At 52.3% G+C, this 17,932-nt stretch overlaps 1 protein-coding gene and 1 long non-coding RNA gene across 3 annotated transcripts; both read left to right on the forward strand.

Moving 5' to 3' along the window:
* The first annotated feature begins 953 nt into the window (after positions 1 to 953).
* Positions 954 to 3,685, forward strand: LOC133361894 (brother of CDO-like). The gene is made up of 4 exons (XM_061580873.1): positions 954 to 1,166; positions 2,133 to 2,320; positions 3,072 to 3,177; positions 3,678 to 3,685. The coding sequence occupies exons 1-4, from the start codon at positions 1,022 to 1,024 to the stop codon at positions 3,683 to 3,685; spliced, it is 447 nt and encodes a 148-aa protein (XP_061436857.1). The 5' UTR covers positions 954 to 1,021.
* A 747-nt stretch (positions 3,686 to 4,432) lies between these two features.
* Positions 4,433 to 17,625, forward strand: LOC133361892 (uncharacterized). 2 transcript variants are annotated; one of them, XR_009757435.1, is made up of 3 exons: positions 4,433 to 4,543; positions 4,703 to 4,825; positions 17,542 to 17,625. It is a non-coding gene; the product is annotated as an uncharacterized LOC133361892 (long non-coding RNA). The 2 variants fall into 2 exon arrangements; XR_009757436.1 differs by lacking the exon at positions 17,542 to 17,625 and adding an exon at positions 6,005 to 6,133.
* Positions 17,626 to 17,932: the final 307 nt, after the last annotated feature.

Below are 17,932 nucleotides of genomic sequence, written 5' to 3' on the forward strand. Positions count from 1 at the left end.
CAGCGTGTTTCACAAAGCTTTATTGTATGAACTGCGGGAGTTTATCATTGGATAAGAGGGGGGTCAGGGTTTGACACTTGCCAATGTGTGAAGGCCGTGGGCAGGGGAAACACCCCCTCCCCACTTCTTTACCCCCCCGCCCCTTGGCCGCCGTGATAAGTGATCTGCATTCCGAGTCCCCCTTTACAAAGAGGATGCTAATAAAAGCTGTTGGGGTCACAGCAAGTCTCGCTCAGCTGCAAATAAAAGTTTATCAGATCTGCTGACTGCTAATTTTTCCACACTCTTGGCCTTTATTTTACGCGCCGCGAACGATTTGGCATTTATATGAAAATAAAAACAACATGACCCTGCCGTGGAAATGCGAGGATCGTGAAGCAATGTCCCGACGGTGCCGATTCTCCCAGAGCGGAAGTATCTCTCCTCTGGCCTGGCTCGTGTCGCGCTCTCTCTCTGTGTCTCTCTACTGGAGAGTGCGTTGGGACGTCGCGTCGAACATCACCCGCAGCTCGCAAGTCGAGCTGTTAATGTTGCCCGGGTCTATAAAAACGGCACACGTCTTTTTTACTGGGCCCGCCAGCCGCCCCCTGATTGATTCGTAAACGCTTTAACCCTTAACGCATCTCTGAGATCCGTGTCACAGCTTTAAACGGCCAGACAGAGAACACATGAGCAGTGATTGGCTTACCTACGTTAGAGGATTGCTTGAAAACAACCAACCTACTCTTTCTCCTTGTCCTCCTCTTCTCTGCGCCACTTTTACTCGTAACGCCATCTCTTCCATTTCTTGATTTTCCTCCTCATACATTCCTCCTCTTAATCATCAACATCTTCACCCTGCTACTCATCCTTCTCCTTCTCATGTTCATCATCATCCTCATCTTCCTCAACCTTCTGATCCTCATCCTCCACATCCTCATGCTCCTACTCCTCATCCTCCCCCCCTGTCCCCGCAGTCCCCGAGGCCCCGTGGGCGGTGAGCGTGCGCTCCGGCGCCAGCGGTGCGGTCTTCGTGTCGTGGATGCCGCGCGGCACGGGCGGCTCCCCCGTCAGCGCGTTCCGCGTCGAGTGCCGGCGCGTGGGCCGTGGCGCCGGCAAGTGGAAGGAGGCCGCGTCCGGCATCCCGCCCGCCAAGCTCGCAGTGCAGATCGACGGCCTCGCTGCCGGTGAGGCAGTCGACCGTCGTCATCGGACGCGGATCGTGGGGCGCGGTGGGGCCGGCTATGTTAAAACATAAATATATGTATTTTATTAAAATATTGTATGTGTTCATGTTGAGCTACTTTCGCACCGTGTGCAGACAACTGTGCTAATCGGAGGTGCGGGGGAAGGACGGCAAACTAAACACAAAAAGCAGTTCTAAAAAAAAACGTTTTCAATCTAGATCTAGAAGTGCATAGCTCCAGTGGCATCCTAATATCGGAATGAAGAGCATTCCAGAGGACCGCTGAAGTGCACCTAAAATGCGATGACCGTCTTTGTTCGATGGCTTGCCAAAAGCCATTGCAAGGATGACCGGAGTTCGCTCTGATTTATGAATATTGATCAAATACCAATTGTTTGGCTGTCAAGGGGGTGGCAATTGCCTCCACCCCCCCCTCCCACCGTCCTTCCGTCCTGATCTGGCACCAATTGTCAGACAGCTGATTGTTTACGAGCTATTCGTGCATGTGGGGATGATGGCGCTGCCACGTTGTAATGGTTGGCACACTGGGCCTGCAATCCAGAGGTGACCGGTTCATCCTCGCATTTCTTAATGCCCCCCACCCTCCCCCCACCCTCACCTCTGCCCGCCCCGCAGTATAAATGGCTACACCACAGTCGGTCGATCGGCGGGTCGCGTGTGGCGGAATAAAGTAGTGTGGCTTATGCCCATCTCCTTTCAACACGAGTCTAGTCGACGTGGCGGAGTAGGCCCCAAAAACTCTCCGTTGTAGTTCGCTCTGGCGAAGGCCCTTCCGCCAGCGTTGGCGCGATTCGGCACATTTCAGGGTCCGCAATCTTTGCAAAACATTTTTTTCCCACTTTACCTCCTATAGACAACGAGCAAAACAAACAAAAAAACCTCGACATAAATTGTCGCGCAGCTTGTGACCGTCGCCGATTCGTGCTCGCTTCCTTGACGCTCCCAGGCTGGGCGTACTGCTTCCGCGTGGCGGCGCTGAACGCGCACGGCGAGAGCCCCTGGAGCGTCCCCTCCACGCCGTTCTATCTCTCGGGCTCCCCCGGGGGGGCGTCCGCCTCCCAGCGAATGCTCGCCGCCCCCCACATCTCCGCCACGAAGGCCGTGAGCGACACGTCCATTCGCATCAGCTGGACCGTACGTAACTATTTCAACGATCGATGACGACGATGATAACGATGATGCCGGAGAGCGCGGTAGTACTTGGTCGTAACAACCGTCTCGTGTCAGTGGTTTGCGGCAGGTTCACATCCCTGTCTGGGAAAGACGGTGAAATGAGTGCCTCATTCGTGGGATGCCAGTTGTCATGTGCAATGACTGGCACCCACCATAGGAATGTTTAAATCCAACCAAGATGTGCTGGTTCACCAGAAATGCCCCAAGCTCATCAGAGCAGCGTGGAGTCAAGTCAAAGGTGTGCGGCTGCGCAGTCACTTGCTCTCGCCTCCGCTGTGTTTGGTCTCCTCTTTCACGCCGACCAGATGTCTCGGAAGAGTGTTGGAGTACGCACACTTTACCCCCACCACTTGGTACTTGCTGATCGTCTAACTGTGGGGTTCCCTGTTTAAACTGCTGGGAGGACAGAAGCAGGTTGGGGGAATTTTAGAAACTTGCTCGATTTGTTTCTCACTGTCGTGCCGGGAGACGGAGCAATAATTCTCAAGTAGAATGTTGTGTGTGTGTGTTGAACGTCTTTCGCACCGTACGTAGCCAACCGTGATAATCGGAGGTGCGATTCATGATGATGAGAGTGGTGCGAGGATGATTGAAAAACTGGTAGTAATGGTGGTGATTATGGCGCTGACACGTCACAATGCCGACGACGACGAGGATGATCACGCTGATGGTCGTGACCCCCCCCCCCACCCCGCGCGCTCGTCGTGCGCAGTTTCCGTCTGCCGCAGCTCCGGCGCAGCCCGTGCAGAAGGTGACCGTCTACTACCGCCCCACCGACTGCGACAACGAAGAAGACTACCACAAGAAGATCCTGCACGGTGAGCGCCTCGGCGGCACCCGGCACGAGCCACCGCCGTCACATCGGCTTAGAGCTCTGCGGGATGTTTAGAGTTTGAGGGACGTCACGTGTGAGCGGCCCTCGCGCTGTGCAAGTTGTACGCAGGTGAACACCGTTCCAGCTACAGACGCAGCCTTCCTCGGTTTAGTGGCCTCAGGTTCGACGCAAATTCGCAGTAAAAAAACAGCGCACAAATGCGCGCCGCTCGTAAGCAGTCAGAAGGTGCGGCTTTCCCGTCTTGCCGTGCACGCGTGTCATGTGACCGCCGCTGTCAGCCTTGTCGAGGCTGCCAGCTCAAGAGAGCTTAACGTGGTGGGGCCGTACAGTTGTTTAGATCGCCAACTCGAATGTGAAATGTGGCCGTCCCATTTTGTTGGCATGGGTTTTCTCATAATTTCTAGAAAGCGTTGTAAAGAGAGCACATGCATTAGTATAACGGTCTGAGTTGTATGACGTGTGCATTGTGGGTACTTGCCACAGTCATTTGAGAAATGACTGTAATGTCTTTCAGATTTCTGTTTGTGTATGTTGTCCGAGCTTGCACTGTGGGGAGCGGTGGTGCAGCGGTTAGCGCGCTGCACGATGAACCCAGCGATACGGGTTCAATTTCTGCTCACGGCCAACACCAGTGACAATTATCTGAACCGGTCCTGGGCCTCCCCGAGGTCAACTCGGCCTCAAATGAGTACCTGGTGCGGTGTGTAAATATCGCCACTGGGGAGAAAAAGGCGGTTGGGAGTGGTGCTGGCCACCCACCCCCTCGTGTGCCGTGCCGGCCTTCATAGATGCTACTCGCTAGCAGCACTTGCCCCTACAATCTGTTAAGGCCATTTTGGGGATCTTTGTCTTTATGTCTTTGTCTAGCTTGCACTAGAATTCAGATTCATTTCTTTAACCAGGTTAGAGCTCAAGAGACCAAGCATAGACCCATTTGCAATATAAAGTACAGCAACGAAGCACGTGCAAATCAGAGCAAACGAAACACGTCTACAGAAGACGTAGCGAATACTGCACGAACATAATTCACTGTTCAAGAGAACAAGTCCCCTGTAACTTTCATTCCGAAACAAAGACTAAACCAAACTTAACATTTTATCAGGTAAGGCCCATTGAGCTACATAGCTCAACGAAGTGGCCAGCGACCTGACCTCAAATGATGGCTCAACGAAGTGGTTTATCATGTGGACATTTACAGCAGCCAAATACTCTAAATGCATGTTTCCAAATGTCGAGGGGAAAAACCCGAGGACCTGGAGAATGATCCACGCAACCATGGGGAGAACATGCAAACTCCAAATATGTCGGCGTCAGGGTCGGGATCGAACTCACGACCTCCTCTATACCAGGTGAGGTCGCTAGCATCTCGCCATCGAGATGCTCATAGTACAATCACGTTACAGGAGCGTGAAGATATGTCATGCCGTAGCTGATTGACACGTGGCGTGCCGCGTGAGTCACGCGTCACGCGTTGGTCGAATTGATCCACGTTCGCCGTTTCACCCCAGGGAGCAGAGACTGGCACGTGCTGAGCGGACTTCAGCCGAAGACGTCGTACGACATCAAGATCCAGTGGTTTAGCACGGCGGGAGAGAGCGCGTTCAGCAACGTCATGATCTGCGAGACGAGAGGTGGGCGAGTGCGGTGTCCGTCGTGTTGTCTTCTCATCAGGGATGGACCTCATTTTAGTCTAAGTCAACATAGTGGAGGCAAAAGTCAGTTTCTGACCAGCAATAGAATCAGACCCGAGTCACTGAGATTGTAATGTACGGTATTGCATTTACTATCGGGCATTCAATGATCCCCTTCCTGGCAATTCTATGAAATGTTCACAATTTGGGGGTCACGGTTTCTGTAAAACAGTGTTGTTATTTTGGTAAATGTATCACTTCTAGTGGTTGCAGAGTTTACGATGAGCCAATTAAATACAACATATACGAATTTAAAAGAATCAAAGCTCTCACACGCAATTTGATCATTGTATCATGATTGTGAGAATCAATTTAAATCGAATCCATGCATCGTTACACGTCTGTGAAACATCACACAAACCTTGGTCTCAAGGACAGCGGCAACATGCGCTTATCACCTCTCCACACACATGCAAACACCAGACACAAAAAAGCATGCCCATTCACACACCAATCACCAACAAACTAATCTCATCGTCTGTTTGTTTAGCAAAGAACCGTCCCCTGGCCAAAAAGAAAAACGCAAACCACATGGTGGCTGCTTCCTAACGTGGCCGCAATGCTCGTGCACGGGGGGAGGGGGGGGGTACGACAGGCGCAGGGGGGGGGGGGTGATCGAATGTCTCGTGGCAGCGCTAACGCCGCCGCCGCCGGCTCTGGCTACAAGAGACACACACACGCACAGAGTCATCGGTAATGGCGCAAAGGTACAATGCACGGGGCCATAAGCGACTGGAGTTGAGTCCGGCTCTCTCGCTGCACTGCGGAGGGGTGAGGCAGTGTTCATTTCTCTTCGAGGCCATTATTGCCATCCAGCAGTGGATATTCTACGATAATATGCTACGGGCTCGGTTTCTATACATGGCAGCCACTAGTGGAGTCTCACAAATTGGTATGGAGTGTATTGACCCTCGATGGATGATGGACGGAGTTAAGGACCCAGCCCCGCTCCCCCGAGGCAAGCACTCTGCCGCAGTGGCATCTGGCTGGATAACAGATAACTTTGACAGCAAACACGCTCATGGTGCTGATGCTGGTCAAGATCAAGATCAAAATATGCCATCGTGGCCAAAGCAACAATGGTACCAGGCCTAACCAGAGCTTTCTACCCTCCGCCAGATGCTCGTAACCATCGTGACGACAGATGAAGATGATGATCAATAATGTCATTTCTGTATTATATTATCACCATCACTACCATGAACATAATAATCGCCACCACCTTTGGCGCCATCACTTAGATCCAGAATTTAGACCATATTCAGCCAACACAATGGGCAGATATCTTGTTGTGATGCTGGATCATGAGAGAGATAGTCCCGCCAAGATTTCACCCGCAGCGGAGATGTCTAAAAGGAATATTTCTTGGCAAGCACACAATGTGCCTGCTGGCAATGTGTACGAGTCCAAAAAATGGTCAATGCAACGCATTGTTTTAATTAATATAGAGCTTTATGAAGGCTGCCACATTTTTGGGGCATTACGAACAGGGCATCAGTGTTCCAAGGAGGCATATTTTTAAAGCAACAAAAAAAAAAACGCTTGAAGAGGAAGCTGCGAGCTTTTCCTGCACCGCTGTTTCACCGCGCATGAGCCACGCTAAGCTACACCGGTGCCATGGCAGGTAACCGCCACGCTCTCCCTACGTTTGTTTTCAAAGCTGAGCATATTCGCACACGTAATAACAACAAAAACACGCATTCGTCAACAGCACCATAGCCTGAAAAAGAAAAAGGGCTATGACGGGCGATGTTTGGGGCATTTGCCCTCCTTCACAGCACACATAGCGGACCAGAGAGGTGGAGTGCATAAGAGTTGGAGACATCGCTTCATACGACATGCTTTGGGTTGTATATATCGCCTATACACTTGATTTTAAATGTTGACGGCCACAGTGTTATTGACAAATGTGTTGCGTTGTTTGCTATTTGTGCTTTGGGCGCCACTGCCGATGCACTATGAACAAAATATCTGCTCTATTTGTGCACGTGCAGTTTGATGGCTCAAGCCAATACACTGTCAGGGCCAAAAGTGTTTTAATTTTTTTGCTAGACGTTATATACATGTTCTCTCCCGGGCTACACGGCATTATTTAAGTACATTAATGAACGAGCCATAACTTATTTTTATTTTTAACCTTGGTCATCACGAGTGAGCTCACTCAAGCAGCATTTGCATTACACGTGGCCTCCGTGTTTAAAGGACAGGCATATTGTGACTGGCAACTGACAGAGACCAGGGAATTACCCCGTAGAGCCCTGAGACAAAGACATTCTCTATTCTACCAACGTCTGTACATAAATCAACCATTGGATGCACTTAGGCACAACTCGATAATCTTCTCAGTCAGGTCGGTATGTTTTCCCAGATAAATTAACGTAGAAATGATTAAAATGCAAAGTTTTTATACATGACACTTACATGTATTGTTCACGATCATGTAAAATATTTCCCATTATTTAAATGTATCATTGCTAATGCGGTGTATCCGTCAAGTTGAGAGTCTTTTTTGTATCTCACTTTCCTTTTCGTTTAATTCCCCCAACGCTTTTCTACATCTGTGTAGTAAGTATATATGGAGGCTTGACGACAGGATCGGAGGCACACTTATTTATTACACCAACACATTTATTACAGGTCACTTGGCTACAGGGATTCTCGACAGCTAACCCCTCTAACCTATACCAATTCCTCCACTACGGGACTAGGGGAGGCTATCTGTCCCAGCTTGGTTAAGCTGGGATCCCGGCTCCCTGAGTCACCAGACCAGCTTCGTCTGGGCTCTCGGGGCCACGCCACCGGCTTGCCCTGGTCGGCCCTTATAAGGACAGCGAGCCAGGGGAGCTCTGGGGCCTACACTAGCTGGTCTTCCGTCTTCTCTGGTTAAAGCTGAGTCCCGACCTCGAGCCCTCGAGCTCATCACCTTTTATAGGACTCGCCCCCGAGGGGGGGCCCGTGGGGGATACACATGCGGACGTCGGTGCGAGCGCCACCCTTGTGTACGGCCGTAACCCCGCCCCTTGTGTTTGTTGGCCATCCGTGGCCATGCATAATCACACCTCAACATTCGTAGCCATGCGCAATTACACCTCTACATCACCCCCCCCCTGTACAGCTCGCAGCCATCCCTGGCTGCAAAAAAAAATCAGAATAAAGGTGCATCCCTCACGAAAACCCCGTGTGTGTGCCTCGCGTAATTTTTAACAAGAACAAGAGAACCTTAACAAGAACAACAACAGGAAGAGAGAGAGAGAGAGAAAAAAAATAACCCGACGCACCCCCCCCGAATAAATACCCCAAAACCAACATATATACACACACTCCGGACGCCACCCCTCCCATTGTCCGCAAGGCCCCCCAACGGCCGACCTCACAATAGTCTGCGCGTTTTGGCGCGCGTTCTCGCGGCGGGCCCGTCACAAGGGCCCGTCCTGGCACGCTCAGTGACGGTTGTTGACGGTCCGGGTGCAAGAGAGTCAGGCGTCGCTGCCGAGTGACCCCCGACCCCTCCGGGAGGGGTTGGTGGGTGTGGACCCGTCACTCCTGTTGCGCCTGGGGACGGAACAGTTGATGTCGGGTTAGGCGAGTGCAGCGACGTCGGGGAGTCGGCGGAACCCTCACACGTTTGGCCATGCATGTGTGTGTGTGAACCACGGGGCGGCGCGATGAATGGTTTCAACCTTGAGGGGTGCACATACCACCGGCGCCTCCCCCATTTGACGCGAACACATTGCGGCCGCAAGACCTGTACGACCTCCACTGGCCCCCGCCACGGCCGTACCAATTTTGACGAGGTTGCCAGCGGCACCTGGGGACAGTGCAACCACGCCCTGTCCCCTGGTTTCCATTTGACCACCTGCACCCGCCCCAACCGAAGCCTCTCGTTCGCCTTCTGGCGGAGTTCAGAATTTTGCACGGCCGCTTCCCGCGCCTCAGACAATTGAGCGATGTTAAATTTAACGTGTTCGGACAAATTAGACTTCGCCTGGGGCGCCGAGAGCTTCAGCTGGGTCGCCACAGGGGGGTTAACTTCGCGCCCATACATTAAAAAGAAAGGGGAAAATCCGGTGGCCGCATGGGGAGCCATTCTGTAGGCCTGCAACACACCGGCTATGCGGAGGTCCCAATCCGTCTGGGATACCGACACCTGCTGGGACAGCATGGACGTGATGGTCCGATGCAGCCGTTCCACCATCCCGTCAGTTTGTGGGTGATACGGAGAGGTCCGAACCTTCTCCGTACCCAAGAGGTCGCACACCTCACGTAGGAGTTTACCAGAAAAATTCCTACCCTGGTCAGTAAGCAGCCGTTCCGGAGCACCCTTGTCGAGGACATAGCCCTGGACAAAGGCCTCCGCGATGGCTGCTGCCGACTGGTTCGCCAGGGGCCAGGCCATAGGCCATCTCGTGAAGTATTCAACCCCCGTTAGTAAATACCTATTGCCCCTGGGTGTAGCGGGAAATGGGCCAAGTATGTCCAGAGCGACGAGCTCGTTAACCCGGGAAACTTTTATGGACTGCAGCGGAGGGTTGGACCCCCTAGCAGGTGGCTTCCTCTGCGCGCATTGCGTGCATGACCCCAGGAGATCCCCCACGTCCTTTTCCATGCCCGGCCAGAAGAAATCTAGCTGGAGCGTGGCAAAGGTCTTGTGAACCCCCAAGTGCAGAAGCCGCTCATGAACAGCCCATACCACCTTACCCCTTAAAGCAGCAGGCACCACGAGCCGCTGGCGCCGGGTTTTACCATCCCAGTGCATTAAAAGTCCCTGGAACAACCCCCACGAGTCAACGTTTTCCACCCCCTGGCCAACCCCCCCGGCGCGACGGCGCAGAGCGAGGAGGGAGGTGTCCTCCATTTGGAGGCGACCCCATTCCGCGACCGACAACCCCAGCAACGAATCCCTCCCTTCTTGCTCGATAGGACCCGAAACCGAAGGCGCATCGGCAGCGGCCACGAGGACCGAATCGGTGGTGACGTTCGGAGACCTACAACGCCCCGAACCCAAGAGGCACGCGCACTCCGAAGTGGGTGGCAATCGCGACAGGGCGTCAGCGTTCGTGTGGCGGAGACCCTTACGATATGTGGTGACAAAGTCATAGTCTTGGAGAATCTCCAACCATCGAGACAACTGGCCCGATGGTTGTTGAACCCGCAGGGCGTATTGTAGGGCCGCATGATCTGTACGGACGGTGAACCGCCGACCGTACAGATACGGGCGGTACTGCTGAATGAAATAAACAATCGCCAATAATTCCCGACGGGTAACGCAGTACCGCTGTTCGGCTGGAGACAGTACCCGACTACCGTAAGCCACCACATGCTCTACGCCCCCAATGAGCTGGGACAGCACGCCCCCGATGCCCGTGTTACTTGCGTCTGTATCGAGCAAGAAGGGTTGTGAAAAATCCAGGTAATTCAACGGCGGAGCCCCCACCAAAGCATTCCGGAGGGCGCGAAAAGAAGCCTCCTCCTCCGGCCCCCAATGAAACCTGACTCCCTTGGACGTCAAGGCATGTAATGGTTTCGCAATCGTAGCGAAGTCAGTCACAAATCGCCGATAATACGACGCGAACCCAATGAAACTCCTGACCTCTCCCACAGAGGTGGGAGTCGGCCAGGAGCTGACGCATTCCGTTTTGGCGGGATCAGTGGATATCCCCGAGCGCCCAACAATGTGACCCAAATATCGCACCGATTCGCGGAGTAAATGGCACTTCTGTGGTTTAAATTTCAAATTGGCAGCCCGCATTTTGAGAAAAACAGCACGCAACCTCTGGAGGTGTTCCTCGAAGGATTTGCTAAAGACGATGACATCGTCTAAGTAAATCAAACACGAATCCCATTGCAAACCTGCCAAGACCAATTCCATTAACCGCTGAAAAGTTGCCGGCGCAGAATGTAAACCCATCGGCAAGCGGTTAAATTGGAAGAGACCTTGCGGTGTACGAAAAGCAGTCTTAGGTTTTGATTCGTCATCCAGAGGAAGCTGCCAGAATCCTGATAGCAAATCGAGGGTGGAAAAGAATCGCGCACCGGCCAAGGCGTCGTGCGACTCATCCATCCGAGGAAGCGGGTACGCATCTGCCACAGAGATTTTGTTGAGACGCCGAAAGTCGACACAAAATCTCAGTGAGCCGTCATGTTTTTTCACCAAAACGATCGGCGCGCCCCACGGGCTGTTGGAAGGGGAAATGATATCGGCGGCTAGCATGTCATCAACAGCCGATTTGACATGATCCTTTTCGGCGGGACTCAACCGAAAGGGATTTTGGCGGATTGGCGCGCTGTCACCCGTGTCAATATGGTGTCGCAGCAATTTAGTACAACCAATATCAAATTTGTGTTGACTAAAAACGTCAGCAAATTCGCTCAGGAGAACTCGCAGCTGCGCGCGCTGCGAGTCGGACAGGTCCACTGAACCCGCGCAAAGCGCATCCAGCCATCCGTCATCACAGTCCGAATGCGGTCGCGACGGAGGATCGGTGGATACCTGACCCACGAGTGGTTCCTCATAGGGTACCGGCGTTGCGTGTGCAAGCACGGTCCCTTGAGGAACCACGGCCGTTCGCGATCCCACATTAAGGACTGCAATGAAGGGGTCCCCATCCCCTCTCACCATGGTCTGAGCCGCGAGCAAATCGGGTCCATTTACCCCGGCCCGAGATGGTCCCAACAAGACCCCCCGATCCGCAACCCCTTCATTAAACGGCCGACGCAACCTAAGAGGGACGAGCATCTGAGCCCCCGGAGGTACGCGCACAGTTTTTGTCACGAGCGCCTGCACGGTGGCAAACGCCCGGCGCTCCGTGGTGGGGGAAGACAAAAATGTAACGCGTCGGCCCGATGGGAGCTCAATGCACCCCTGGTCAATCAGGATACGGATGGGCATTTTGGCCAAGAAATCCGTCCCCAACAGGCACGGAACCGCGAGTGAGGAGGAAACCAAAACAGGCCCGGATAATTTAATGTCTCCAATGCAGATAGTGGCGCGGATTTGCCCAATAATGCCCAGCGAGCCCCCGTTAGCAGCATAGCATGGCACGTCAACAGGGAGCAAGGGACGACTTTGAACGGGAAGGATGTTATAAATCAAATCAGATATAATGGTCGCCGATGCCCCTGTGTCAATTAAAATCCGAACCTCTACCCCATCAATATGACCGACCACAACCGATGATCCCGCCGACGCAGCAACGACACGATGGGCGAGCTCCGACCACTGACCCGGTTGGAGCGCTCGCCGCATTATAGAACAATCGCGCGCGACGGACGGGGAATTTGGAGCCCTGTTTGGTTGAGCGCGTGAGTGTGTGTCGGATGTGTGCGTGGGCCAAACGTGTGAGGTGCCGCGACTCGCCGTATTTCTCTGCTGGAGCTTGGGAGGAGACGGCGTGGCGTCCTGACGAGGTGTCGCCCCGCGCTGACGGGGTGCCCGGCATCCTGACGCAACGTGGCCTTGCAGGCCACAGTTGTAGCAGCGTGTGAGCGCCCCCGATGTCCTGGGCTGCTCCTGGCGGCTCGGTCCATTCCGAGCCTGTGGTGCCGCCGCTCTCCATTCCCCTCGCCGCTCCACCCCACAGACCTCCTCCGATGGGAGGGCGGTAGCCGCCATGGCATGGCTGGCCGCCCCCTTTGCCGCCTTTCGACGCAGGGACCGCAAGCCCCCGTGGATGTGGCGCGCGACCAGCAGGGACGACATCTCCGCGTCGTCCTGAGCCAGGACGTTGACGTCCAGCTCGTCAGCGAGTAGCAGCAGCTTCTCAGCCACCATGGCATCCACTCCTTCCTCGTCCATCCTTGGGAAAGCAGCCTTCGCCAGAGCCAGGAGGGCCGTCCGGAAGGCCAGGGGTGACTCGTTGGCGCCCCGACTCCGATCGTGGAACAGCTGCCTGCAGTCCGAAGGCGGCCCATAGACGGCTGACAGCAGCTGCAACGCCAGGTGTAGAGTGGCGCGCTTTTCCCTCGGCGCCGAGGTGAGGGTAGCCAGGGCGTCGTTGTCCAGCATCGCTGGCAGCGCGCGTAGGGCCTCGGCGTCCGACCAGTTCGCCATCTCTTGATGAGCGATGAACCGCCTCTTGAAGCCGCCCCAGTCTCCGTCAGCGCCGACAAATTCTTTAAGAGGCGGCAGACGCTGTTGTAAGGCGGCGTCCGTGGCCGCAGAACGCTTCTCCGTCGCTCCCCGCCGATGATACAGTGTGGGCGGGCCGTGCACATGGCATCGCCGGTCGCTCCGATGTTGACGCGCCGGCCGGCGTTGATGATGTCACGGCTTGTGCTTGGCGCTCAGCAGACACGTGACGCGGGCCGGCCCCGCCCTCCGCTCGTACTGTAGATATGGCGGGAAATTTGACCGCGAGCCGCGTCGGGGTGGCGGGAAACGTCGCCCCGCGCCGGCTGCCGTCGTCGACCCGCGCTGCTCCTCCAGCCCCCAGCCGCGTGATCTCCTCCAACGCGGCGGCCGCGGCGTAGAGCAGGTCCGCCAGGCGGGAGTGGGCCAGCCGGAGTCCTTCGGCCGACGCATCCCCCTCCTCCTGTCGTAGCGGCGCGGGCGTACTCGGCCCCGGCTGCTCCGATTCGACCCCGGCCATCTCTGGTGGTGATTCGGCCGCGGCGTCTTCCATCTCCGACTCCCTGGTACGTGTCGTCCCTCGTGTGTCCATCGTTGGACGTTTACTTCTGACCCCAGATGTAGTAAGTATATATGGAGGCTTGACGACAGGATCGGAGGCACACTTATTTATTACACCAACACATTTATTACAGGTCACTTGGCTACAGGGATTCTCGACAGCTAACCCCTCTAACCTATACCAATTCCTCCACTACGGGACTAGGGGAGGCTATCTGTCCCAGCTTGGTTAAGCTGGGATCCCGGCTCCCTGAGTCACCAGACCAGCTTCGTCTGGGCTCTCGGGGCCACTGCCACCGGCTTGCCCTGGTCGGCCCTTATAAGGACAGCGAGCCAGGGGAGCTCTGGGGCCTACACTAGCTGGTCTTCCGTCTTCTCTGGTTAAAGCTGAGTCCCGACCTCGAGCCCTCGAGCTCATCACCTTTTATAGGACTCGCCCCCGAGGGGGGGCCCGTGGGGGATACACATGCGGACGTCGGTGCGAGCGCCACCCTTGTGTACGGCCGTAACCCCGCCCCTTGTGTTTGTTGGCCATCCGTGGCCATGCATAATCACACCTCAACATTCGTAGCCATGCGCAATTACACCTCTACATCTGCATTGGCAGTGGTGCACGACAACAAATAATGCAAACTACAACACATTCCTCCGTCACACTGCGCAAAGGACACAGCATAACGTACAATAAGTGATATTTCTAACAATTGCGATTAACCTTCCTCATAGCAAATATAAAAACATTTTTACCAATAGATCTGACTGTTTTTTATACAAATAAACCATAATTTTCTTTCGAAAAAAACCATCCATTGCTGCATAAGCACACGAGTGCCATTTATCCCACGATGGGCCACAGCACTGGCTGCAATGGGAATTCGTGAGGGTTAGGTGACGATTGCCAATTCCCCAAATCACAAGTGCAAAGTGAAATGTTGCAGCATTCAAATTAGCACTCCTATTAAGTCATTTTCACAAGACAAAAAGCACCAGCGTGCTACTAAACACACTCGCATACACGGAGAAAATGACCTCACGATGCCGTTGTTTTTGGGAATTGTCGATATCGAGCTGTGATTGCAAGCGTTAGCGGTGGGTTGCGAATCCACTGAACGTTGTAATTGTGGTCAAGAAGCGTTTTACAGCTGGTACGATCACTGGTATGCCTCTGGACATTACAGTTCCTGACACTGGTAAGCAGATGGAAATGTAATTCTCGACAGAGGCATTATGCTCACAGCTTTCACCAGATTACCCCGGCTCTTTTACACCTCCTCAATCCCATTTCTAACGTCTGTTGGAATTCTATTGGGAATTTGTCTCGGAATTCCACCACAAAACTCTCACACATCGAGGACAATAGAAATGCATCCTCAATTCCGGAAACCGGAATCGAAAATGTGTTGTGTCTCCTCAACGAGTGGCTCTTTCTCTCAAACGTCATTGGGCATCTATAGAGAGTTTGCTTGTTTGTAGGAATTAATCTTCAAATTCCTAATGGAATTTGTTTTGCTGTTATTGGTTGATCTGATAACTGAAGGGCACGCAATACGAGTTAAAATAAACAAGACAGGATTGACGTGGCATAGGGAGATCTTCATCCAGCAGTGTATATACCATAACTGATGATGATGTGGTAGTTACATATGAATATGAATACGTTGGGAGGATCAGTGGTGCCGTGGTTAGTGCACTAAGCTATCAATTCAGACCCAAAAGTAAAATTTCTAACCAGAGAGACCATCAGTGCTCTGTAATATCTGAAATCCTTTTTGGCTTCGTCTTAACCTTTGCCAACCCAGCACCGTTAAATATGGTCAGGCGACCCTCAAAACCAACAAGGCGAGGAGAGGCCGTCATTCAGCGGTAGATTGTTCAAGGGCTTGAATTTCTGACTTATTATTTAAACATGATGATAATACTGGTTAACGTTGCTTTCTCAAAGAAATGTTCCATTATTGATTACCCATGAGAAAGAATCAGTGATGATTGCAAATTCACGTCAGAATCAACGAAAAAGAAAATGAACGCACGTTTAAAACACATCCCGTGTGCATGGACGTGTGTGTCAGCGCAATTGCGCTACGACATTAGTGTCCTGGATTTGATTTGCAGCCATGGTAAACATCAACGGCGAGTGACTTTTGATGATGTCCTGGGCTTCCCTTAGGTTAACTCAGCCCTACATAAATACCTGCTGCGGTGTATAAACACCCGCAGGTGTTTTAGAAGCAAGCCACGTGCTCCCCGTGCAGGTGAACGCAACGCACGTGCGCTGATGGACACACACATTTTGCTTGGGCGCACTCGTACACGTGCGCGTGTGCACTTCAACACATGGGGGGGGGTGGTATGTACATGCCTGGGAAAGCTCGCTCACCCGCGCATGACGGGCCATACACATGGCACACCTGCACAAACTTGCCGCGCGCATAGAGGGGAGCACCCAAAGGGAGATATAGGAAACACACGCACAGTGATGCACACACAGAAATCAATGATTCCCCCCCCCCCTGCCCTTGAACCTTGGAGACTTGGAGACTTTATCATGAGCAAGAACTCGCCACGGCCAGCTTTGCACACGAGAGAGCGGTTCGGCCCACACCACATTGTCGGTTGCCTATTTACCTTTGTTGATATAATACGTCCTGTACCAGATACTCACTTTTGGCCGAGTAAACCTAGCTGTGACCCGGGACAGATGTGTATGGTGGGGAATTGAACAATTTTTGGTGGGATTGTAGCGCTGCACAGTGCTCGGACATCTGCAGCACAGCTCCCAGCATACACGCAGACAAACCGACGCACACAGAACCTTGTTTAGCCATTTGTCAAGCCAAGTGTTCACAGTGCGTTGTGAGCGCCCTGTTAAGGTCGGCACAGCTACACGAAGCTCGTGTAGCCAGCATCACACCACGCCACCACTGCCTTTGTCTCTCATCACTTATACTGATATACTGCCGTAGATAATCATTATTTTGGCTGAATTCACCTAAAGGAAACCTAAGCCTATTTCGAATACCGATTTCCCATGGGCAGAAATCATATTGGGTGGCTTAGATCAGAGAGCAATACATGTGCAATTTGACTAACTTTCCTCTGATTGGGTGTCGGGTGTAATAGGTGATCGCTAACGGCACATGGCCATACACATGGGCAAAAAAACAAGTATGCACTTGGATTGTGGAACGTTGCCATATCTCTTCAAAGGTACTCTGTGAGAGTGGGCCATCGAACAGGTTTCATGTGGAAATGTTTAAGAAGAGTACCTCGCGTTAATAAAACGTAAATGTTAAGAGCCCATTATAGGTCGAACTTGTGTGTGCAGTTAACAATTGATTGGCATGTCAACTAGATAGTTTGTTTTAATGTATGTGCTTATTAATGATGTGTAACGCTATGTAATTCTTTCTGGGTGAAATTATTTTCCAGGCACAAATATAACACGTGGCAATTACTGTTCACTTATATACTCACAAATGTACGTTTTTTGCCTGAAACATATTTCCTTTAAATATATCAATATACAAATTACCTTGTAGACTATCAGGGCAAGTGCTGTTTGCAAGATCAATGAAGCCTTGTTGTGTGGCCAGCAACAAAGTGCACTGGTTTTGTTTTGTTATTCACCCGAGTACTCGTGTTGTCCTCACCGTACCGAGTACTAATTTTTTCCCCGAGTCAACCTAGGGCAGGTTCAGTTGCGTTGGGCCCTGTGGCCAAAGAACGGGATCCTATAAAACGAGGCTCGTGAGCTCAAATGCACGAGCCATCATGTCCCCACCACTCCCCTTTGCAATTGTATTGATACACACGCCAATAAACACACGGCCCAATGGGTAAGTCTTTGTCAGGTACGTGTTTAAATAACGAATGCCGCGAAGAACGGTAACTTAATATTTAGTTTCAAATGTATCGCCTGTCATACAACTGATGCATTTGCAAGTGTCCCGCACATGTCTGCCCGACTCTAATTATACGGGTTTTTCTCTCTCTCTCCCTCCCTCTTCTTTTCCTTTACTTCCTACAGCTCGCAACGCAGCAAGAATGTGCGCAGCATGGAAGGTTTTGGCGAACGATCAACCTGGAAGCAATTATTGGGCCTGAAAAAAACACAGCGCAATTATTTAACAAGGCTGCAATCAAAACCTTTCACCCAGCATGTGTCATCCGAGTAAACTTTGGGTTACTGTTGAGAGCATTTAAGAACGTCAACTGTGACTGCAATTTAACTTTTTTTTAAATCCTTTATATTAAGCTCACTTGCTTACGACCGTGCAAATCTTTCGGTCGTTTTTTAACCCACTTCCCGTGATCCAATCGAGCTGACATTTTGCACACAGACTCGTTGTGCGTGACAATTTATTTTCGTGAAATTTTTTTTCCAAAATTTCCCACCTTTTAGGAAAAAAAACAATTAT

This window comes from Lethenteron reissneri, unplaced genomic scaffold (genome assembly GCF_015708825.2).
Source record: "Lethenteron reissneri isolate LAM-NWPU_2019-01 unplaced genomic scaffold, ASM1570882v1 scaffold_1278, whole genome shotgun sequence".
Taxonomy (NCBI): domain Eukaryota; kingdom Metazoa; phylum Chordata; class Hyperoartia; order Petromyzontiformes; family Petromyzontidae; genus Lethenteron; species Lethenteron reissneri.